This window comes from Phyllostomus hastatus, unplaced genomic scaffold, assembly GCF_019186645.2.
Source record: "Phyllostomus hastatus isolate PE091 unplaced genomic scaffold, TTU_PhHast_1.1 phas_scaffold_21, whole genome shotgun sequence".
Taxonomy (NCBI): domain Eukaryota; kingdom Metazoa; phylum Chordata; class Mammalia; order Chiroptera; family Phyllostomidae; genus Phyllostomus; species Phyllostomus hastatus.
This window is the reverse complement of record NW_025334017.1, coordinates 22,652,382-22,675,779: the sequence shown is the minus strand read 5'-3', so window position 1 is coordinate 22,675,779 and position 23,398 is coordinate 22,652,382. Positions and strand designations below refer to the sequence as shown.

At 47.4% G+C, this 23,398-nt stretch overlaps 1 protein-coding gene across 4 annotated transcripts in view; it reads left to right on the top strand.

Moving 5' to 3' along the window:
* The window catches only part of SNX31 (sorting nexin 31), a 51,185-nt gene that overhangs the window by 2,630 nt on the left and 25,157 nt on the right, over positions 1-23,398 (top strand). For all 4 annotated transcript variants that reach the window (XM_045861268.1, XM_045861267.1, XM_045861266.1 and 1 more), the window contains exons 3-8: positions 8,470-8,584; positions 10,293-10,357; positions 12,855-12,965; positions 17,496-17,586; positions 18,759-18,846; positions 22,120-22,189. In XM_045861268.1, the coding sequence (XP_045717224.1) occupies positions 8,470-8,584; positions 10,293-10,357; positions 12,855-12,965; positions 17,496-17,586; positions 18,759-18,846; positions 22,120-22,189 (540 nt within the window). The remainder of the gene's footprint in view (positions 1-8,469; positions 8,585-10,292; positions 10,358-12,854; positions 12,966-17,495; positions 17,587-18,758; positions 18,847-22,119; positions 22,190-23,398) is intronic.

Genomic DNA, 23,398 nt, shown 5'->3' with positions numbered 1-23,398 from the left:
TCCATTTTAAATAAATTATTTAGATCTTAGGTGGCCATTGGTATTTATTATTAAGTTATAACAATAACAATTAGGCAGTACTCTGTGCTAAGTTTGGTGCCAAGAACATGTACTAGAGTGTTTAATTTTTACAGCAGTCCCATGAGCTGGGATTATAGTTAGTCCCATTTACCAGATGAGAAAACTGAGGCACAACTTGCCCCAAGTCATACTGCTGGTAAGTGTTGGAAGCAGGATTTGGTTTCCAGAAACTGCTCAGACCCATTCCATTTTGTGTTTTTTTCCACCAAAGTTGACAAAATAAATTGTATCAATAAACCAATTGAGTCAAATCCTCGAGCTCTAAACTACAGTGCTTTTCTTTATTTTGGAATAACTTAATGACATCCCCCAATTTGGAATGTTTAGTGTGATGAATCTTGGTAAATGTGTACAATTACCACCACCGTAATCAGGCCAGAGAACAGTTCCTATATTCTAAAAGTTCTTTTGTCTCCTTCGCCCTTGACCCCCTCCTTCCACCGCTGGCCCCAGGCAACCGACATCTGCTTTCTGTCATTAGAGTTCCAGGCTCAGGATTTCATTCCAGCTTATTACTACAGTTTCAAAGATAGTCTGAGGACAGTGGGCAGATTTAGCAAATGAAAATACAGGATCCCCAGTGAATTTCAGATAAACAGCATATACCTTTTTAGTACAAGTGTGTCCCGAGCAATATCTGGGACATCATTGGACATCCGGCATTTTGTCTGGCAACCGTAACTCTCAGACCAAAAGTTTGGGCGACCTCTTCTAATCTAGATTTTATTCTTCCTATTCCACAGAAGACATGAACCAGCTCAGAATTTGTTTTTTTTCCCCCCAAAGATTTTATTTATTTATTTTTAGAGAGAGGGGAAGGGAGGGAGAAGAGAGGGAGAGAAACATCAATGTGTGGTTGCCTCTCACACGCCCCCACTGGGGACCTGGCCCGCAGCCCAGGCATGTGCCCTGACTGGGAATCTAGCCGGCGACCCTTTGGTTCACAGTCTGCACTCAATCCACTGAGCCACACCAGCTAGGACCGGCTCAGAATTCTTAATCTGATTTAATACAAGGCACTATAAAGAGGGAAACAATATAAAGGTCCCATTCGTGTTTGTGTGTGTGTGTGTGTATTTGGTGAGTGTAAGTATATTTCTAGTTGGTTTCCTGGGAAGTTCGGCATGTCTGTAGAATAGAAACTTTATCTTACAGAATTAGCTGACTTATTCCTGTACTTAAGAAATGCTTACTGACTTCCTGTTAGATGCCATGCACTGCGTTGAATTAAGTGAAGACTCTGACTTGAGCAGAGGAGATTTTTGACTGTAAGAACTGGGTTTCTATTTTGCAAGCTGGATAACTCTGAGATGAGGATAAGTACCTGGCTCAGGCAAGGTGGCCCCTGCGCCTCCTCAGCCAAGCTATGCGGAGGCTAATGCCATAGGATCGAAACTGAGGAGAGATGGTTGTGTTTCCGACAGGTCAGCTGTGACCTGAGCCCTTCTAAGACACCGCAGCCCTGTCCCCAAGTGAGGCTCCCTCAAGGTCTGGTAGTTTGCCCCTCTGCTGAGGAATGCTGCCTGTCTCGCTGCCCGGTGAACTGCCTGACCTGACCTCTTCATCTGTGTCTGCAGATGATTAAAGCCAGTGTGACGTATGGCCCCGCCCTTGCCTGCAGCACCCCCTGCAAATGAGATCAGTGAAGGAACTGGCTCCCTTTGGCCAAGTGTGAGGCTGTCTGCATAAGTGCTGCTGAACTCTATGGAAGGATGCTTGCCTCTGCAAACATTCTGGCATCAGACATGGTCATGGGGACAAGCTATGGATGCTGGCAAAGAATCCTGCTGTGGGAGAGGGGGGCTGTGAGACCTCATGCACTGGTTCACTCTTCCTCCCTGCCTGGTGCTGACCCAGCCTGGCTCCTTCCCCTCTTTTACCCAATCTCCCCTCTTCCCCATTCAAACCCTCTATTCACACCAGGCTGGCCCACTTGTTGTCTCTGCCTGGCTCACTTCCCCCTCCTGAGAAGACCCGTGCTTCTGGCCCACTGGTCAGGGACCAGCCCTTTCTCAAGGCCCACCTCAGGCCTCACCTCCTCTGGGAAGTCCCCCTTGATGGCATGATATGCCTTCCTCCGATTTCTGTGCCACTTCATGTTTAATCCTTATCATGTTCCTCTTCTCTTTTTTAATCCTCACCAGAGGACTTGCTTATTGATTTTAGAGAAAAGAAGAAGGGAGAGGGAAAGAGAGAGGGAGGGAAACATCAATGTGAGAGAGAAACTTCGATTGGTTGCCTCTCGTCCACACCCCAATCAGGGACCAAACTCGCAACCTAGTCATGTGCCCTGACTGGGAGTTGAACCCCAAGCTTTTCAGTTTAGTGGACAATGCTCCAAATGACTGAGTCTCAGCTGCCAGGGCTTGTGTTCCCCTTTTTGTGAGTGTATTTTGTCTTCCCTGATTATTTAGTTGCAAACCCCAAATATTTAAATAAAGCAACAGATGAAGGCTGCTGGCATGCACACCCAGCCCAGAATCCTACTGCAGTAGTTACTTGATAGAGATTTGGTGTGGGAGAAGGAAAAGGAGGGGGCAGAGAGCGAAAAAGCAGTGAAAAGACAGTGTTCAGGTTCTGCCTCTCGCTAGCTCGCAGGGCCTTGGTTTGAGTCACTTCATCTCCCTGCGTTTCAGGTTACTCCTCTTGTCAAGTAGTCTCGTCAGGGTGGAAGAATGTTGTCAGGTGCCCTGTCACGGTGGAAGAATGGCAGTGTTGGTGGTGACCATGACCATCTACCTCACAGGCAGTTCTGAAGAATAAATGAGATGATGCACAAGCTTTAGGCTGGTGTTCTTTGGTATCAGATGCCCCAGCCCAGGCTGCTTTTGGAGCTTTGGCTCTTTAGCCTAAGAATCTGGAATTTTGATTACAAGGGGCCTTGGAAAAGTGGGACGAATGAGTTGACATTAGAAACAGGGACTGTAGAAAGGCCACTGTTTGTGTCTGTCATTTCACTTGTCCCAGGTCACCACTCTGGGATGGATTTGTGGGCTGTGAGTGCACAGCGTGAGGAAGAAGGTGACATTCCACAACCGGACAGTTAAGTCTTCTTTCTGTTAGAAGGTGGATCTGCACATTGGAGAAAGTGGTGCAGGAGATTGTGCTGGGATTAAAATATGTATTTTTATTATATATATGTATATATATATAGAGAGAGAGAGAGTGAGAAAAACATTGTCTTGTTTATGTACATTGTCTGAACATTGTCTTAAACAAAAAGGACCAAACTCACAAAAACACTTCATGATAAAAGAACAGAAGAAATATGTTTTCCCTTTGATCTCTTGAAACAATATTTTGAAAGTGTGGACTAAGCTATAATACCAGATAATTCTCAGTGTGTTACTGGCTTTCACACCTGAACTATGTGCTGTCTGAGACCGATAGAAAAGGCTGTATTTTGATGCACTTGAAGGACTTGTGGAGGGGATGAGTGACTTTTGGCGGACTTACCTGCAGCTCATCATATATTTATCTTCCCCCTTCCAGCAGCATTAGAAAGGGAGGGGAAAGGTTCTTTGAACAGTCAGCTCAGGCTGTAAAACCTGCTGGGAGAGTTTTGGCTCTGTCAGGTATTGGCACCTGGATTCTTGTTGACTTTCTCTCCAGATCTTGGCCTTAGGGTAGAGGCTTCTGCAAGATGCTTTCCTGCAGATGCTCAACCCGGCGGCCCTGCTGCCTCAACGCTGCTGTGATTTCAACCAATTTGGGAGCAGCTGTGACATTTATGAACACATGCCAAGGAAGACAATTGCCTTTTAAAGATCGCTTAATCAGTTAATCAAAAAATAATTGCATGCAAAGAAGACAAGATTCTGCTTCTATTTAAAGGAATTAGCAGAGATGGGGCTGCATAAATCCCAGGATGTATAAATCCCAGGGCGCTGGAGCTGCCCGCTGGGCACAGGTGCCTTTGGACGATCTCTGGTGTGGTGGGAAGATTTTCTTGAATTTAAAAGAAGCAGAATTGTTGCTATATTTTATACTACTAGATCTAGAAGAATGTTTGCAAACTTAAACGGCTACAGGAGTCAGGCAGGTGATTGAAGTGAGAGCATGGCTCAGGCAAGAGGCGGTGGGGAGGGGTGGGGACTGCTTAGGTCTCTAAGGGGGGTGGTTACCTGAGACAGTGAGAACCCAGTGACTCCAGACCTTTGGGTTTTTCAAGAGAAGCCAGAATTCAGTTTTTAAAAAACAGACTTTAATTTTGTAGACCAGCTTTAGATTTACAGAAAAATTGCAAAGAGAGCACAGAGTTCCTATGTACCCTGCACCCAGTTTTCCCTGCTGTACTCCACTGGTAAGGTGCGCTTGCTCCAGTTGGTGCACCAGTGTCGGTACAACATCATTGACTCCAGTCCACAATTTATTCCGACGTCGGTGTTTATGTAACATCCTGCCTCTGTTCCCAGATCCCACCCAGGGCACCACGTTACATTTAGTTGTGACGTCTCCTTGGGCTCCTCTTTAACTGTGGCAGTTTCTCAGACTTTCATTGTTTGTAATGACTTTGACTGTTTCGAGGAGTGTTGGTTCGGCGTTTTGTGGAAGGTCCCTCTATTGGAATCTGATGTTTCATGTGACTACAAGGGGTAGGGTGGCCCCAGAGGTCAAGTGCCATTCTAATCACATCATATCAAGAGTACCTACCTACTCTCCACATGACTTATCACTGTTGATGTTGACTTTGATCGCCTGGCTGTGGTAGTCATCATCAGGTTTTGCCACTGCGAAGTTAGTCTTTCATCTCTCTTTCCACAGGGTATTCTTTGGAAGGCACTGCGTGTAGCCCACGCTTAAGGAGTTGGGAGTTATGCTCAGGCTCCTTGTGAATGCGTGTCCCTATGAATTATTTGGGTTCTTCTGCACAGGAGATTTGTCTGTTCTCTCCTATATTTTTATTTATTCAATATTTATTTGCATTCATATGGGCTCCTGGACGTCTACTTTATACTTTGGGTTATACTTCAATATGACTTTATTTTGCTGCTCAAATTGTCCCAGCTTTGGCCTGTGGGAACTCTTTCACTTTGCTCCTGTGTCTCTTTGATATACCCCTATTGTTGATTTTTTTTAGTATTTTCTTATTTTCTGGTGCTGCAAGATGCTTCAGATTCATCTTTCACATTTCCTACCTCAGCCATTTCCCCACGGAGCCCCGGTAGCTTATACTGGAGAACAAACAGGATTAGAAGCCGAGATGTGGGTGCTGGGTGCGTCCTTGCCGTGGCAGTGTTGCCGTTGCCAGGCCCTCTCAGCTGACAAAGTAAGGCCCGTATGTGTGCAGAGCATATCTATAGATAGTTTAATATTTAACTGTCTGGGTCTCTGTTAAACTACACATGAGTCCATACCAACATCTCCAACTATAGTCCATTAGCACATGGGTCACCGGTGCCTCCTCACCTCACTTTTCTGAAAGCTCCCATCCAACTGGAGAAACCTGGTTCCCACCACCTGCCGTCTTTTTGTTGAATTGTTCGATTCTGCCCACACACAGAGCAGGGTTAGAACTGTCAACCTGTGCGCCCATGGGAGACGACGTTGTCTACGGCAGCACGGTGCCTCTGGGCAGTTTCTTTGGCCTCAGCTTGCGCAGACTCCACTCACTCCCGAAGCAGCTGAGGTCGGCTCCTTTCCCCCTTCACTGCTACGTTCCATACATTTGTGATGCAGTTAAATTCTTCTGTCACATCCACATTCCATCCTGGGGTTTTCCCCACCTCCTAACTATTTTCCAGATATTTTTGCACATTAAGTCATGCTGTGAAGTGTAATAAGTTTGACAAATGTGTAATATGATGAATGTACACACAATGACAGTATCATACGAAATAGTTTCACTGCCCTGAACACTCCCACGTGCTTCGCCCACTCAACACCCTCCTACCCCAAGCTCCTGGTTACCATGATTTTCTTTTTCACTATCGCTGTAAGTTTGTTTTTTTTTTTAAATGTCATATATTTGAAATGAAACAGATTACAGCTGTTCCAGATTGTTTTCACTTATCAATCTTCTTTTAAGTTTTCACCATGTCTTTTCAATGCTTGGTAGCTCATTTCCTTTTATTGCTGGATGATACTCCATCGTCTAGATACACCGCAGTTTGTTTATCCATTCACATATTGCAGGACAACTTGATTGCTTCGTATTTTGGGTAGATATGAATAAAGGAGCTATAAACACTCACATGCATGCTTTGTGGACATAGTTTTCAAATCTGTTGGCTATATACACAGGACTGTGATTACTAGATATTGCATAGTAAACATTAGCTTGTAAGAAATTGCCAGACTGTTCCGAAGTGGCCGTACCATTCTGTATTTCCTGCAGGACACGAGTGATAAGCATTTTGAACCACAGAGTTAATATTGGAATCAAATTCAAATTCTCTAAAAATCAAGCAAACCAAAATCTAGCAGCCCAAATAAAACATGTCAGAAAGTGGAAAACTTTGTAGCTTTTAGACCCACACTGTCCGACAGAATTTTCTGTGCCGATGGAAATGCTCTACATCGGCTTCGTCCAATTCAGTAAGAACTTGCCACATTTCAGGTAGTTACTGAGAATTTGAAATGTGGCTAGTGTGACTGATAAACTGAATTTTAAGTTTTATTTCATTTTAATTTAAGTTTAAATTTAAGTAGCCATAGGTGGCTAATGGACATCATGTTAGATAGCACAGTTCTAGGTCATTTTAAGGATTTTTTGCTTTCACTCGAGTGCGGTGGGGGACCAGGAAGGGTGTTGAGCAGGGCAGGGCAGAGCAGTGATCTGACTGACACTGTGGAATACCAGCTTAGGTTCTGCAGTGGGAACAGACTGAGGGAGTTAATGGTGTAAACAGAGACCTCTTGGAAGGCTACAGTAATCTGAAAAAAGATGACGGGGCATGGACCAGGGCAACAGCAGTGGGGCAGGGAAAAGTGGTCAGATTCTCCACGCATTTATGAAGGTAAGGCCTATGCGAGGTAAATATTGGCCAAATACACCCTGCATTTGTAACAAAAGCCATGGAATTAAAACCCTTACCTGGTTGCAGTCTCATTTCTCTTAGATCTGCTTTCATGTCTTTAAGCCATTGACTGTGGTAATAGTAGGAGTTGCAGCCCTCTGCTTTGGAGGGAACTTGATCAAACCTGACTGGGTCTCGGACTGGTTTCCTCTCTCCTGCTTTAAAGGGAGCGACGCCATGCCTTATCTGCAAACTGCCACTCTAAGTGTAGGGCTGGAATGAAGGCACATGCCCTTTTGGTTATTTAAAGATTATTTTTAATGCATCCTCCATGTAGCTTGCATACATATAATTGCCATTGTCTTCAGTCACATGTGGGTGGGTGGGAGGGAGGGGCCTGACTAGATTTCTAGTGAGATCATATGTCAGCCTTCTAGGAATCTATAAACCAGCACTTTCCGATGGAAATATAATGTGAGCCACATAGGGAATTTAAAGTTTTATGGTAGCCTGCTTAAAAACCATAGAAAGAAACAGGTGGAATTAATTTTAATAACGTATTATATTTAATCCAGTATATTCAAAATATTATCATTTCAACATGTAATCTATAAAAATTATTAGAGTGACATTTTACTCTTTTTTAACTTTTTAAATCCTCACCTGAGGATCTATTTACTGATTTTAGAGAGAGGGAGAAACATCAGTGTGAGAGAAACATTGATTGGTTGCCTCCCGTACTGGGGATCAAACCTGCAACCTAGGTGTGGGCCCTGACTGGGGATCCAACCTGCAACACTTGGTGTTTGGAATGACGCTCCAACCAACTGAGCTACCTCCCTGGGACTTACATTCCCCTTTCTGAGAGACTAAGCCTTTGCAATGTGCATTGCGTTTTTACACTCGCAGCACATCTCAACGTGGACTAGCCACATCTGCAGTGCTTGTTCACCACAGGTGACTAGTGGCTGCCGACTCCCATATTAGCACCACTGTAAACATTTGCTGTTATGTTTGCTGTTATTTGATGGAGGTGGAGGTAGGGGTGGGGTGGGGAATTAAATTCCTAACCACTGTCATTAATATCACGGATACCATTGGGGTATGAATTAAAGACATATTGTATGATGTGAGTGGTAGGCAGTTTTGTAAAAACAAATGAAAAATTAAAATGCACCCCAAATCTACCAAACTCATCCTGGAGTTGTCATTCTGTGATGTGTGTGATGGTGTCTCTGGAAACCTGTACTGTGATAAATTCCTCCATAAGCCAGTCAAAGTATCCCTCTTTCTTCCCTTTGGCCACTGGGAAGGGTTAATTTTAAATAAAGCGCCGGAGTGAGACGTGCCCTAAGAGGAGTCTTGGGTGCCTCACCAACCTTGAATTGGAGGTTCTTTGCCTTCAGTGTATGTTTTCTGGATCTTTCAGCTGAGACGGGTCTTTGGAAATGGCTTGCCTCCCTTTCCACCAAAGTTCTATCTCGCGATGACCCCGTCTATGGCCAATGAGAGAAGGGACCAGTTGGAGCAGTATTTGCAAAATGGTAGGTATTTTTTGAAACAAATTTATTGCGATGTAGGTTGCAGACCATAAAATCCATTTACCTAAAGTGTACAATTCAGTGATTATTAGTGTATTTGCAGGATTGCACAAGCGGCACCGTGATCTAACTTGAGAGCATTTTCATCACTCTGAAAAGAAACCTCACACCTATCCCAAGTCACCCCCTAGTTCTCTCTGCTACCAGCCCCCCTCGCCCACGCCATTAGTTTCTGTCTTTACAGCTCTTCTTGTTCTGGACGTTTCAGATAAATGGAAGCGTGTAATGTGTGGCCTTTCTATTTGGTTTTTAAAATACTTTTCTCTAGTTCACTTTATTGTAAGAATAAGGAATATAATACATATAACATACAAAACTCATGCTAATTGACTGTCTTATCAGTAAGGCTTCCGGTCAACAGGAGGTGATTAGTAGTTAAGTTTGGGGGGAGTCAGAAGTCATACAGTGGTATTCGACAGCATGGGGGTCAGCATGCCTAACCCCCGCATTGTTCGAGGGTCAACCTGATACAATGAAAGGTACATTCCCTTCCACCCTGGACCCCCAGGCTTCTGGAAGTGCACACTCTTGCAGGCAGGTGGCTTGGGAGTCCCTCCGAAACCGTCTGTGCATCTACTGGTGTACATGCCTGATTATCCAACACTAACTGGAACTTACTCTGCATATTTTTCTGTGTCTGATCTTTAAAAACTTTTTATCCTGAAACACTCTCTGACTTAAAAAAAGTTGCAAAAAATTAATGCAAAATTCTGTATACTCTTCACCCAGACTTCCCAAATATTAACATTTTACATTTGCTTTATCATTCTCTCACTCTCCCGCATGTGTGTGTACATATTCATATATATTACATGTGATTTTGTGAGATACATTGTTTCACACACAAGGCCCTTCACCCTTAAATACTTCTGTGCATATTTCCTAAGATCAAGGCTATTCCTTTCTATAACCACAGTATAGTTATCAAAATTAGGCAATTCATAGTGATACAATAAAGTTACCTAGAGACCTTATTCCAACTTCACCAACTATCCCACTGGTGTCCTTCAGAGCAAAAGAAAAAAAAGATTTTTCTTCTTTATGCTGTTTTTTCTCTTAAAATATATATCTTATAGATCATCCTAGGTCAGCAATTACCAATTTACTTTGTCACTTCTCATAGCTGCACATTTTTCTTAAGCACAGTAAATGAAAATTCCAGAAGTCATCTCTTTCCCACTCGCCTTTTATAGTGGAGAGTACACCTCTTTCAGCCCTTTTCAATAAACTCTTTTAAGCTCATAATGTAATACTTTTTGAATTTTCATTCTCTCTTGGTTTCTTTTCTCCCATCTTAGAGAAATGCTCCTTTAAACACTGGCCTTTTCCCAAGTGATCACAGTGCCTGAGGGGGCAGCTTCCCAGGCCAGGCCTTTATCCATATCGTCAGCATGAGTTGTGCATCCTCTGTGGCCAGCGACTCGGGCGTGCATGGATAAAGCGAGGCCTGGGGTTGGTATGATGGGTCAACGTCATCATCAAGGCTGCCCGGAGGAAGCGAGCTTTGCAGCGTTTCATGTGTTTGAGAGGTCACCCGCTCTACTGCTTTCGAGGGGGCAGCCGGGCTTGGGGGCCCCCTGGAGGTCAGAGTGGTGTAACCGGAAGTCAACCCAGCTCCATGCTAACCTGGCCTGCTCTCCATGTTTTCCAGTTACCATGGACCCGAACGTGTTGAGAAGCAACGTCTTCACTGACTTTTTAAAACTGGTACAGCTGGTAAGCTTGCTCTTCTTTACTAAGGTCATTATTTCACAGCAGCATAGGTCTCTTCGTTAACCACACGCGTGTTTCCAGCATCAGCCCAGCAGAGCCTGGACTCAGGTAAAACACACTCATTTGGAGCCCATGGGAGGGTGGGTCCTATTTCATTCTTTCGGAGGTTTAGATTCTGGATGGAAAATTAAGTGTGTCACTTAATGGCACACTTAATGAGCTAAAGCTCATTTTAATAAAGCGGGTAACTTTTTTTTTTTTTTTGTCTAAGCATCGTACACTTCGAAACTGACCGTGGAAAAGAGAACCTTTTATCACTAAGGGCCCTGCAGCAAAGCAGGGATGCAGTTTCTGCAGAGGATAGTTCCACTCGTGCCGTGGGGAAGCCAGCAGGGTAGCACCGATGGTCATGGCCCCTTTACCTGTAGATTCTCTGCTCCCTGCTGTACAGAGCAGGGCAAAAGTAGGTTTACAGTTGTTCGCGTGGAAAGTAATACAATAATTAATAAATAATAATACAAGAGTATTCACAGCTGTAAACCTACTTTTGCCAACCCTGTACTGTAAGTGGGTCACAGAGAAAATCCAATGGGAGCAGATGGAAACACAGCATCTCGCTCCCATTTGCCGGTCTGAACCACTTCCAGCGTGTCCGCTGGAGGCTGGAACTTTGCCAAGACCCTTGTTTAGCGCACCACTCGTTCTAGTTGTAAATATGCGCACATTTTCATGCCTGAAGGTATGTATGTGGCTGAATGGAAGAACTTCGAAAGGCCTCGTTGTACAATAATATGATATTATTCAATATGATATTATTATTAGGGAATCCAGGTTCCCTAGGTTGGGGAAAAATAATAACTTGATAAGATTTGTAAGAAGTGGAAGCAAATTTCGTTTATTTAGTCCTTCAACTGTGTTGCTAAACACACTGGTCCGCTCAACCTGAGAAGTGACCCTAGAGGCTTCTCTGGTGTAGCCATTTGTATTTTCCCCTATACCATATTTGATGGTTTACAAAACACACACACACACACACACACACACACACACACACACACTTTCCTTTTGTTTGGAAAGTCTGTCCTGATGGCAGCAACACTCAACCAGCACACAAGGGTCTACGATAGTAGTGACACCAGAGGCCTCAGAGGCACTGCGGCTTACAGCTGAGTGGGTGTTCCTCACGTTTCTGTACGCACACCAGCATTCCTGTGTGTGCGCCTCCTTTCTGCTTTACACATAGGCACATACTCCTTCCTGCTGTCTGAGTCTTGTGTTTTAAAGCTCACACTTGTGAATCATTGCATGTCAGTACAGAGGGGTGATTGGCCTGGGTTCTCTCCCCTCTTTGTGTGCACGTTGTGGCTTTGCTTTTGTGCTTTTTAAAAACCACTCATGGGCGCCAATGACTTGGAGCTTTGTTTTGAGTGTCTTTTTTGCTAATAATTTAGTTTTCTTGGTATTTTACCTTTATATCTTTATGCAAAAGCCTTATGCTCCAACTGTGTTTGGTCATGTCTCTTCTTGCCTCTTCTGATAAGATTTTCATGATGGTTTTATTTTTCCCCTTTCATTTCTCAGTTCTCCCAAGGATGACCCACAACTGGTGCGATTCTAAATGCCTAGGAGAGAGTGGGCTCACTGCATCCAGTGGATATCAGGGCATTAGGGGTTAATCCTGTCACAGAGCCCCGGGCGAGAAAGTCTGTGACCTGAGTCACGAGGCAGCTCTGTGAACTGACGGGACCCCATTTGTGAGGTGCTAGAAAGAGCACGCCTCCAGATGCAGCACCCACTGTGAGGCCCGCCTGGGCGGGCACTGGCCATGCCTCCTCCTGAGGTCCTTCTCTTTATGGAAACTGAGCACCAACACGTTTCAGCTTCAAACTTTCCTAAACTCTGATGGCCTCCCAGTGTTTCTGTTGTGCCCTTGACATTTTAGAGCATTCTGTCCAAGAACCTCTCAGGTCCTGGGACCTGCGCGCACCCCTAGCCTACACGCATGCCCTCACGGGCGCAGGGGCACAGCAGAGCTGTGCTGAGTGGGTGGTGTGTGTCCTCGGCCGGGTGCCCGTATGCAGGTACCAGCTTGCTTCCACATACGGGCTTCAGAGCTTGCACACTTCTGATTTTTGTTGTAGCAGAATCATAAATTAAAGCATTTTATGGGCTTTTAGGGATGCTTGGAAGTATTAAACATGAGAGTTAAAAATCTGAAACCAGCAAGGGTCACATAGATGATTTTTTTTCTAAAGTGTTGTTTATTTGGTAATCATTCAAGCTACGTGTCATTCCATTGCCTTGGACCCTCTCCACACCCCTCCCAATCCCCACCCTGTCTCCCCAAACTCCACCCCCCAACCTCTACCCTGGTCTCTCATGTGCTTCTGGGTACTGTAGACCTTCAGGGCCCGGGGAGAGGACACTGCTGACTGTCACCCACAGAAGGTACCCCACTGAGGTCTCTGTGGGGCTCATCGTGCTTTTCCTTTGCTCACAGGACGCGTTCAGCATCCCTACCAAGAAAGCCTCTCTGGACATATTTCTGCCCGATGGAAGGAGCGTTCGCGTTGAAATCCTGACGTCAGACACCGCTGAAAGAGTCCTAGAGGTAAACGTCACCTAAACTCCAGCCCCAGAACTGAATGCAGGAAGCAGTGTTTGAAGGCAGGGACTAGGGCACAGTTGCCTTCTGGAAGCTTCCTGCCAACCACGTCCTTCTGGATGACTTATTGCAGAGATGCTGGGGTTTTCTGGTAGACTGGCTGAGTCTCACCTACAGCCAGTCCCCAACGACTTTTTTTTAAAGATTTTATTTATTTATTTTTTTAGAGAGGGAAGGGGAGGGAGATAGATAGATAGAGAGAGAGAGAGAGAGAGAGAGAAACATCAATGTGCGGTTGCTGGGGCTTGTGGCCTGCAACCCAGGCATGTACCCTGGCTGGGAATCGAACCTGCGACACTTTGGTTCGCAGCCCACGCTCAATCCACTAAGCTACGCCAGCCAGGGCTCCCAACAACTTTTTAAAATTGTTTTTGGATTAATCGTTTAGAGAGAGAGAGGAAGGGACAGAGAGACACAGAGAGAGATTTGTTGTTCTACTTATTTCTGCATGTATTGGTTGATTCTTGCATGTGCCCTGGCCAGGGATTGAACCTGCAACCTTGATATATTTGGACAATGTTCTAATCAGCTGAGCTACCTGGCCAGGGCTCACAAGGCCTCTTTGTTTTTACTTTCCCTGTGGGCATCAACTTTCTGGAGATCTCTTAGGACCTTTCTAAAGCTACCTTCAGTTCCCCCCAACTCATCCAGGGATGTGCTCTGGAAATAAGCCAAGTGCTCTGTTATGGGGCTACGGGGTGCCCCATGGTTGGGAGCAGGAAGGAGGCTGGTGCCCAGATGAGCCCGAAACAGGCTGCACCCAGGTGGGCTGGCGACAGGTTCTGGGAGAGAGTGATGCGGCTTCCTCAAAGGCTCAAAGAGTTGTCCCTCCTCCCTCACAGGGCCAGCCCTGAAACCAACACCCCGGCAGGTCCAATTCTGTGGCAGACCTGAGTTTTAGCTGGTTCCCTGAGGACTCTGAGAGCGAAACCCAGAGACGTGCCCCTCCCTCAGACGTGGCCGTGGCCAGCCCTGCCCCTGGGCCTGTCCTGCCTCTGAGCTGTGGAGGGGACACCCTCTTCTCACATCCACACGCTGTTCCCAGGCCCCTTTCCTTCGGAGGGTTTCAGTTCTAATCCTCCAGAGAAACACACAGGAGAACAAAAAGTTATAAACAGGAGGAAGTGGGAAAGTTTCTAGGACCTTGCCAAAGACAGATCGTTCTTGTGCTGGGGTCATGGCGTCTGCCGCCTTCTGAGACTGAAACGAGCAGAAGTGCTCCCCGTGGGGCTCCCAGCTCTCCTCAGGTCAGGTGGCCTTTACCTGAGGCCGTGTGTGCATTGGAGGGTTCTTTGCATGGCGACTCTCTCTGGCCTGGAGATTTCAGCCCACGCGGATCCTTCTGGCCTCGGGAGAGCCGGCTGTGTTCCCAGATGGGAAACACCCTTCCCCTAGATGCAGGCTCTGCCTGAGCGTGACCATTCTGTACGTTTCTTCCTGCTGAAGTCATCGAGCACTCCCCACCCCAACCTCTTCATGGCCCCTGCACCGTGGCTCTGTGGCCCTGGCGCCTGGCGTCAGCAGCTACCTAGCTGCTGAGTGCATCCATTGAGAAGTTTTCCCAGACGCCTCCGCCTTCACCCCTGGCTCCTCCTGCCACGGCACCCCACATCTCTCCCCTAGTCACCCCTGTTCTCTTGTCTTCTCCTCTCAACCTCCATGCCCCTAGTTCGAGCCCTCATCATTTGTAGCCAGATTTCTACAGCAGCCCGGGAAATAGTCTTCCTGCTTCCAGTCTTGCTAATCTTCTGCACAGACTTCCAGAATGATCTTTCTAAAAAGGATCAAAGGCCTATATGCTTAATGCTTGAGGGGATTTATACCAACTCCCTGCCCCTCCAGGCCCACCCCCACCAACCACACACAGTTCCTTCAGTTGCCCTCCTGGGACCCACAGAATGGGCGACGGACACATAGATGAAGGAGAAGGACGGTGGCGGGGTAGGGACCATAAACTAGATGCCTCTGGGGCCAGGCGGGTAGCTCAGGTGCTGCGGGCAGATGTGAGATGATTCAAGAACGGTCGGCCCGTGGAGCCCTGGAGCACCTGCCCTGCCCGGCGACATCATCGTGGACGCGTTGGTGCACCCTGGGCTCGCTGGCCCAGGCGCACCTGCTGCTGGCTGCTGGTGGCAGGTTCGGGTCTCCTGTGTGCTCAGGTTAGGACAAGTCCTGGATTCAAATGACAGTGCTGTCACATCATAGCTGTGTGAGTTTGGGTAAGTTACTTAATGTTTCAAGACAATGTCTGAGTAAGTATAGAAACAGCTCATGTTCCATCAATAGCGGTGGTTCTGGGTATTTATTATCATTGGAATTATCACTGTTAGAGGTAGTGCTGAGTAAGCACTGCGTTGGGCAGTGAGGGTAGGGCCCCACCGTGCCATCTGTTTTTGCCCAGTCCCCCTGTGACTAAGAACATAAGTTTAATTAGACACATTTGTGATCTCAGAAAGATGCACTTCCTCTCTTCCAATCACATTGGCCTGTAGAGACTCACCCATGACTCTGACGTCATTAGCATCAGGTAGGTTTGACTGGAGGTTCTGCCCTTAAAGCCATGGCGTTTCCACAACAGGTACAGTGAGCCCTTGGCCGGCAGATGTGTGTATTCTCTTCCAGGGGCTGGAAGTTCTCTCATCCGCACGACAATGTAATTCAGACTTTGTAGTTAAAAATCCCAGTCAGCGTCTCCTCATGCGTACTTGCTGCCACTCTCTCTCCGCTGTTCCCGACCCCCGCACCCCCCATCATGCTGGGCTCTTCAAGGACCTGCAATAAGCTAAAAAATATTTGTTGTTGTTGTTTATGCATTTGTGCTAATGCCATTTTATTGCTGTTTGTGTTGTGGAGCATCGTTAACATTTGCTGGGATGGAAATTATTATTGTCTCAGTTTGTAGATGCTTACTCCTCTCAAAAGAAGCTGCTCGTATTTATGTCGTCATAAATGATAAGAGCTACTCCATTCTTCTTTCTCATGCCTCTGCTTTCGCCTGTAAGCTTGCTGTTTCCGCCGACGGAGTCAGAGAAGAGAAATCTGATTTGAGTGGCCATGGGCCACGTTTACTCTAGGACAAGACGTAACCTGTTACCTACCAGCGCACACTCATGCCCCACTCCGACCCCCACAGTGGGGCCCTGAGTTCGTTCTTGTTTGCAATGTGGGGAGGGGAATGAGGGAGAAAGGAGAATGGGGATAAGTGTTGGGGGAGAGTTGTGAAAAGTCTCCAGGCTCTTCACTTACAAGGCTACACTGGGAGCACCCACTCATGCCATCTGCCTCATAAGACTGTATGTATGAGGTACTGTATTTTGCTGTGTATAATGCACACTTTTTTGACTAAATTTTTGAGGGAAAAATAAAGACACGCATTATACATGGGTAGTACTAGTTCCTTATCTATATAAATGTTTTTTAATTCTTTTATTTATGCTTATGCATTAACAGTATAACTCTAGAAAGCAATAATGATATCCATGTGCAAAATAATATCCTGGAATACGATAATTGGTTTTGTTTGTAAATATAAATAAAGAAATAATTGCACAGCAATTATTTGCACTGCATGCACGGCAAAATGCAGTGATTTTCAGATCTCTGACAAGGAGAGTCTGTCTCCCTGGTGTTTGTATAACTTCCACCACGAGAACTTGGAGCTGTGGTTCAAGTGTTGGCTCACCCACGGTGCTGTAAGGGTACATCCTTGCGTGTTAGAGACGATCTAGAGAATTCAGGTGGGGCATGCAAAGAAGTCACTCAGGAGCCCAGGTTTAAAGGGGCAGAGGTGGGGGTGGGTGAGTGGTGAGGGAAGGAGTCTGGGGTGGCACGGAAGTTCCTGCTACAGGAACATTTGAGGCTATACCCTTGTGACCTATCAGTAACCCACCCATTAGTGTTGAAATGAAAGCCCTTTGATGTGAAGGTCAAAAAAGAATATGAAAGGAGGGCAGTCCGTGCCTGGGATCTGAGGATTTCACTGGGCCAGCGCCATGTAAATGAGGCTTGGACATCACAGGCGACATCAGAGAGAAGCAGACCTCCGGTGTCAAAGGCTCGTAGCTCGTAGACTTTTATAGAACATCCAAGCAGGGGGGAATATCCCTTTTCCCAGTATCTGGTAACTCCGCCCACTGGAAGGTAAATATCGGACAGACATTCGTGCAGAGTGGGTGCTGCCCTCCAGCGGACCACGAAGTTCAAACGACCTCTGAGATGGGACAACCAGCCTCAGCTGAGGCCCATTAATGTCGTTGTGATGGGATAGATTTTTTTCTGTCACTCTATTTCTTACTAATTTTGAAATGTTGTAAAACAAGTATGTACCATTTTAGATTCTGAAAACATTTCCTTCAATATCTGCTAGCTCATTAAAGCACTTTTTATTGTGTTTACAGGCAGCCGCAGATTCGGAACCTCTCAGTACCCGTGGCGGGCACTTCCAACCCCACCCCCTTTTCTTGTCGTTGGTTCAAGGTGGTGTCGCACAAAATTGGACTGTGTCCGGAGCTCTTGGGCTACTTTGGCCTCTTTCTCATTCGGTTTCGCAAGGAGGGCAAGCTCTCTGGTAAGAAGGACAACAGGAATGCCATGTGGGCAGGGGCTCCACTGGGGAGCCGCCCACCCCCAGGGGAAGTCCCCAGTGTATGGTCCCTACTGCTGTCCCTCACTCCTAGATGGAAAGTTCAGGGGCAGGAGGTCCCATCTGTGGGCAGGGAGAGTTGGGGACGAGTAGCTCCAGGGAAGGGGCATGGACAGGAGTGAGAAGTCGGGTCTTTCCAGGACCTGCACTCCTCCTGTGCCCCCACTGGTCCCAATCCTGATGTCCGTCCTCCCTGCACCAGTGCACCTGGCTGCTGACCCGCAGCCACACCATAACCCCCTGTGAACGGAGTGGCAGACCCCAGGCATCAGGGCATCCCATCACACCGTCCTTTCCCTTGTTAGGGAGTACTGGCTGTGAAGTTCAGGTGATATAAATAACTTCCCAGATTCTTCAAGAAGATATATGAGCCCTGGCTGGGTGGCTAAATTGGTTGGAGTGTGGTTCCATACACCAAAAGGTTGTGGGTTCGATTCCGAGTGAGGGCACATACCTAGGTTGCCCGTCCAGTACTTGGTCGGGGCACATATGGGAGGCAACTAATTGATGTTTCTCTCACATCGATGTTTCTCCCTTCCTCTCCTTCTTTCCCTTCCTTTTTCTCTAAAGTCAATAAATAGATCCTCGGGTAAGGATTTAAAAAAAAGATACATGATAGTAAAAGATGACAGTCCAATTCACATAGCTTTTGCTTTTCTCTACAGAACATTTCCAGATAGTGCAAGTTTTTTAGTTGTGATACGCGATCAGTGATCTCAGCGTAGTTCACGTGTGTCCTCACGAAGCCGTGGGGAGGTGGGTTTAGCTGGAAGGTGAGGGGTTGGTGTGTGGGCGTGGCCGCTAGGATCTGGGCTGTGCCAGCTGAGGCACGGGGCCTCTCCGGCCCTCGGTTTCTTCATCCATAGCTTAGTGTAAAACGCTACTCACTCGAGGTGCTGGTATTTTATGAAGATAAGATGTTATTTACTTTTTGAATAAACTTCAGAAAGCTAAAAATTACATAGACATGCAAGAGAATATTATTATCATATTTTATGCTTTCCAAGAGTAATGCTTTCTGTCCTCACTTTAAAGCCACTGGATGTAGGCTCTCTGTGCTGTTGCAACCAGTGAGACTCCCTTTCCCCTTTCTCTAGTCATGAAAAAACTAGCGGACTTCGAACTCCCTTACGTGAGTCTTCTGAGTTCTGAGGCGGAAGACTGCAAGGTCGGACTCAGGAAGTGGTGAGTAAGCGCTGGGACAGCGGGCCTGTGAGGCCGAATGACCATCGCTGATCAGGACCTGTCCTTTTCACCGGGTCGCCCTTAGCCCAACAGCTAGCGAGCGACCAGGGAGGAGTTTAGGGAGTGCAAAGAGGAAAGCAGTGAAGAAGGCAGAGAGGGCGATGATGACACTGTTTGTCCTAAAGGGTAGGAGGTCAAGGGTGACTTCCACTGGTCTCAGGTAAATACTCTGAGATCTTAGCATGAGGAAGGAGGCCATGAAGGTAAGACTTGAAAAACAAGGGCTCTTGGGGCTGGGGTTGAAACAGGTAATGGTGAGGCACTGCAGGCTGTGGGCTTGCCTGGGAATGGATTACTGACTATACTAATTGAAGGAATTTGTTGATTACGAGCAGTTCTGATTCATCTGTTGAACTGTGTTGAACTGTTCCCTGGAGACAAAGGGAGGGCTCAGCCAACTTGAAGTGCATTTGAACTCTAAGTAGTTGGCTTACATTCCAAAAGCATTTCAAAAATAAATGCATGTATAGCAGGACCTGCCCTATTCCTACACTGATGGGGAACCTTGCAGAAAACACCACCATTTCCCCCAGAAGCCGAGGGCCCTCTGGAGAGCAAGCACACAGAAGAGAACTAGGAGCAGGACGCTCCCCTGACCCCCCCACCCACACACACATAACCTATAACCTGTGGTTCCGTGCTGATTGCCGTGGCTGTGTGTTGGGTTGCGTCTTTGGTTCACTCTCTCCCAGTGTAGTTATTCTGTAATCTGAGCACAGCAGATTAAAAGGAAGGCTTTTTGAAATCTAGGAATAGTAGTTATCTTGACCTCGTGATGCCCCGCGAGAGGCTCTGGTCTGCGGTTTTGATTTTGGAAGGATGTTCCCAGCAAGGCTAGAAGTTCATTTACTGTTATTCAGAAATATTCCGAGAAACGGTCAAAATCCATGGTATGGAACCCTGAGAAAAGGAAAAGGAAAAACCCTTAGCAGTTCCATCTAAGGGTTTCCAGAGTAGCTGTGCTTATGGAAGCCGCTCAGTCCAGCGAGTGACTGAGCATGGTTAGTTGTTCCTGGGACCAGAGTCTGTGAATCTTAGTCCCAGCTCTCTCGGGATTTAGCTGAACAACCTCAGCCCAGTTACTCACTCCCTCTAAGACTCTGTTTCTCTATTTGTAAAATGGGAGTCGTAACAGAGTCATGAGCCTCATAGGGTTATTGTGAGGTTTAAACAAAGTGATCCCATACGCTCAGAAAATGTTGGTCTTGTTCGTCCTTGTTACTGTGAGGACGGTAATGAGGAGCATGCCAACGGCAGAAACCGCTGGGGCCGAGACTTGCTGCTCAGGAGCTCTCTGGAGAGCGTGAGGTCAGAGGGGAGATGAAGACTCTGCTCCTCACCTTGAAGCTTGAATGGGAAACTGGGCTTTCCCGGTGTCTATGTCTTCATTAACTAGGTGAATTCTAGATTGTAAGTGCAAGAGAAAATGTCCACCTGCATGGGAGGGTAAATGGTAATGGAAAGAAATAATTTTAAAAATGTCTACTTACAAGCCAGCATCTCAGATGCAGGCAGATGGCCTTTGATCCCGGGAACTGGAGAAAGGAGCCTCACGTCTGTTGTTGGAGGTGAGGGTCAGGTCACCGGAAAGGGGGAGCCTGGCGCAGGGTCCTGCAGGTGCCTGGCCGCTTCCCAGGGCGAAGTGTTACAGGATGGGGGCAGGGGCTGTGGGATTCCCAGCAGGTGCAGCCTCACCCTGCTGGGAATGGGTTAAACCATTGGAAAAAAAATTGTAGCAGTTAATTCTACCTCCATACCTAGAAGAAATTCAGAGAGGCAGAAAGTAGAAGGTTACCAGGGGCTAAGAGAGGAGAGGAGTTATTGTTTAACAGGTACAGAACATTTACTAGGGAAAATGAACATCTTAGGGATCTTCCTCTGCCCATGAATTCCCTGGCGCATCTCTCCAGTGGTGATACGGTTCCTTCCAGACCAGAGGGTGCCCTCCCTGGCCTCTCAGAGCCCCAGTCTGGGGGGTGTCTGACTCTCTGACTAACAGTTGGTGTCCTCTGCCACACAGGGGCCCCGGGATGCATGAGTGAAATAGTAAACAGAATATGAGTAGGACCGCTTCTCCCCACACCCCAGAAGGAAGGTGATCTTCAACGAACATTTTCATCCTCTTCCTAGTCTAAGCCAACCCCTCCATCTGTCTGTTCACCCTACACACCCGAGTGCAGTGGTTCTGCTTACCTCTGCCTTCAGACTGGTTACAGAGCATCCGTGGCACCCCCTTTCCTGCCCTTTCTGTCCGTTCTCAGCTGGGCTTCTCCAGTTCATCCTGGTGGTTCTGGGGCCATTAGACACACGCAGAACCCTGCTCTTTGCAAGTCACCTTGCCGAGGCCCCTGACTAGGACCCTGCCCTGGGGCCCAGGGTTCTTCTGATCAGCCTGATCAGAGCAGTGGTCAGGCTAAACTCAGGGGCTGAGAAAGCACAGAGGGTGGGGTCCTGACACAGCCTTGGAGAGCAGGCACCAGAGGAGGGGACATGAGGATCTCCTTGCCAGGAGAAGCAGTTAGTTCGGGACAGATGTTGGTGAGGTGAGTGGTCTTCCAGGATTGGGGAGAGGGGAGAAAACATGGCTGGAAGGCAGAATGTTGGGGAGGGGAGTGGGGTAAAAGAGGGGACTGGACATGGAAGGGGCCTGGACATGAGCAGGGTGCATGATTTCACTGCTGGGACTATGGGAGCATGAAAGGCTGCTCAGGAGAGACCACTCATGTCAGAATGTGGAGTGTGAGATGGAGGGGACCCGACTGAGGCAGGAAGCCCCGTGAGCAGGTTGCCAGAGCAGTGCAGGCAAGAGAAGAGGCTGGCCTGGGGGCGGGGAGGCGATATGGGTGTGGGTACGGGCACGTGAGAGCACGTGCCAGGCATTGCGGGTGGGGAAGCTCACGCAGGACTCGGTGTCTCCCAGTGAACGGGGCTGCGTGTGAACAGGGCTGCGGACCATTCCCCTGAAGCTTTCTCTTTTTGCATCTTTGCTGCCCATGCCCACCAGGCAAGAGCTTACAGTATCAAAAAATTAGGGAGAAGAGGTGAGGGACAGATTGAAGGCTAGGCAGGGAGAGGGGCAGGGCTTTGCCAGAAAGGGGGCCTTGGTTCAAGGCATAGGGAGCCAGCAGGTCAGAGAGCACGGTGGGTGCGTGCTCCCAGGGGTGCCCGTGAAACGTGTCATGGGAACTGACTTAACACTCCTGACTCATGCAGGTACATGGACCCAGCCCTCGACTCCATGCTGATGGACTGCAGAGCTGCTGTGAACCTGATCTACATGCAGGTGAGGGCAACCCAGAACCTCTGGAGCACCACATACAGGGTCCAGCAGAAGGAAGGCCTGCAGGAGTGTGGTTGAGAGGGCAATAATAGGGGTGCGATGATTTATAGTTTTAATTCGAACATTTCACCTAAAATGTCATATGGTGTGCTTGAGTATGATTTTGTTATGTTGGAGAATTACTTGCTTACAATTTTGTAATAAAAAAGGGGCATTCTTTCTGTAGGACCCCGTATTATAGGCCATTTGGGTTTAAAGCATTAGGAAAAAAAATTGTAGTAGTGAATTCTACCTCCATCCCTAGAATAGGCAATTTTGGAGAGACAGAAAGTAGAGCAGAGGTTGTTGCAGGGGCCAGGGGAGGGGAGGTGTTAGTGGTTAATGGGTACAGAACCTTTGCCAGGGATGAAGAAAAAGTTGTCAGTACAGAGAGTGGTGATGGTGACAGCACTGTGAATGTTTTAGTGCCACCAGAGTGCACACTCACAAATCGTTAAAGTGAAAAGTGTTGTGTGTATTTTACTACTGTAGAAAAAACAACTGAAAAAGAGGAATCCACCTCTGTTTGGACAATCGCTGTCTGAATTTGACACCGAGACACCCTCATCTAGACTGATTTACATGAGCCTAGAAAGGCGATCCCCAATAATTCAGTCACGCAGGGGCCCTAAATCTCCCTTTAGCATTAGCTCCCTTCTCCCTGAGCCGGCAGGGGGCGTTGCTGCCCCAGCGCCAGCTCCCTGGGCACGTGGCCTGGGAAGCTGCCTGGGGCCATGTGCTGAGAAGGGCCTAGTGCTTGTTTAATGCTTTGCTGTCACATCTTGAAATTCTTAATTTTTGAACAAGGGACCTCGCATTTTCATTTTGCACTAGGCCCTGCAAATCATGAAGTTGGTCCTGCCTATCCCTACTGCTCAGCCGCCAGAAAAGTAAATTTGGAGCTTGACCTCTTTTGCTTTCCTGGGCTCGCGCACGTGTGGTGAAGGCTCTGCCAAGCAGCGGGATGGTCCGCAGGTGCTGCCTGTGTCCTACACATCCGGGTCCCAGCTCAGTTCTCCCTCCTGCCTCACCAGCTCCCCCTAGTGTTCGCTTCACCAAGTCAGCATCATTGCCCGCCTGACCCTTTCCAAGGCTGTTCTTGACAATGCTGGGAGGGAGGTGTGGAAGCTTCATTTAAGGAGTTCCGTGGGAATATCCCACCATCTGCTCTCA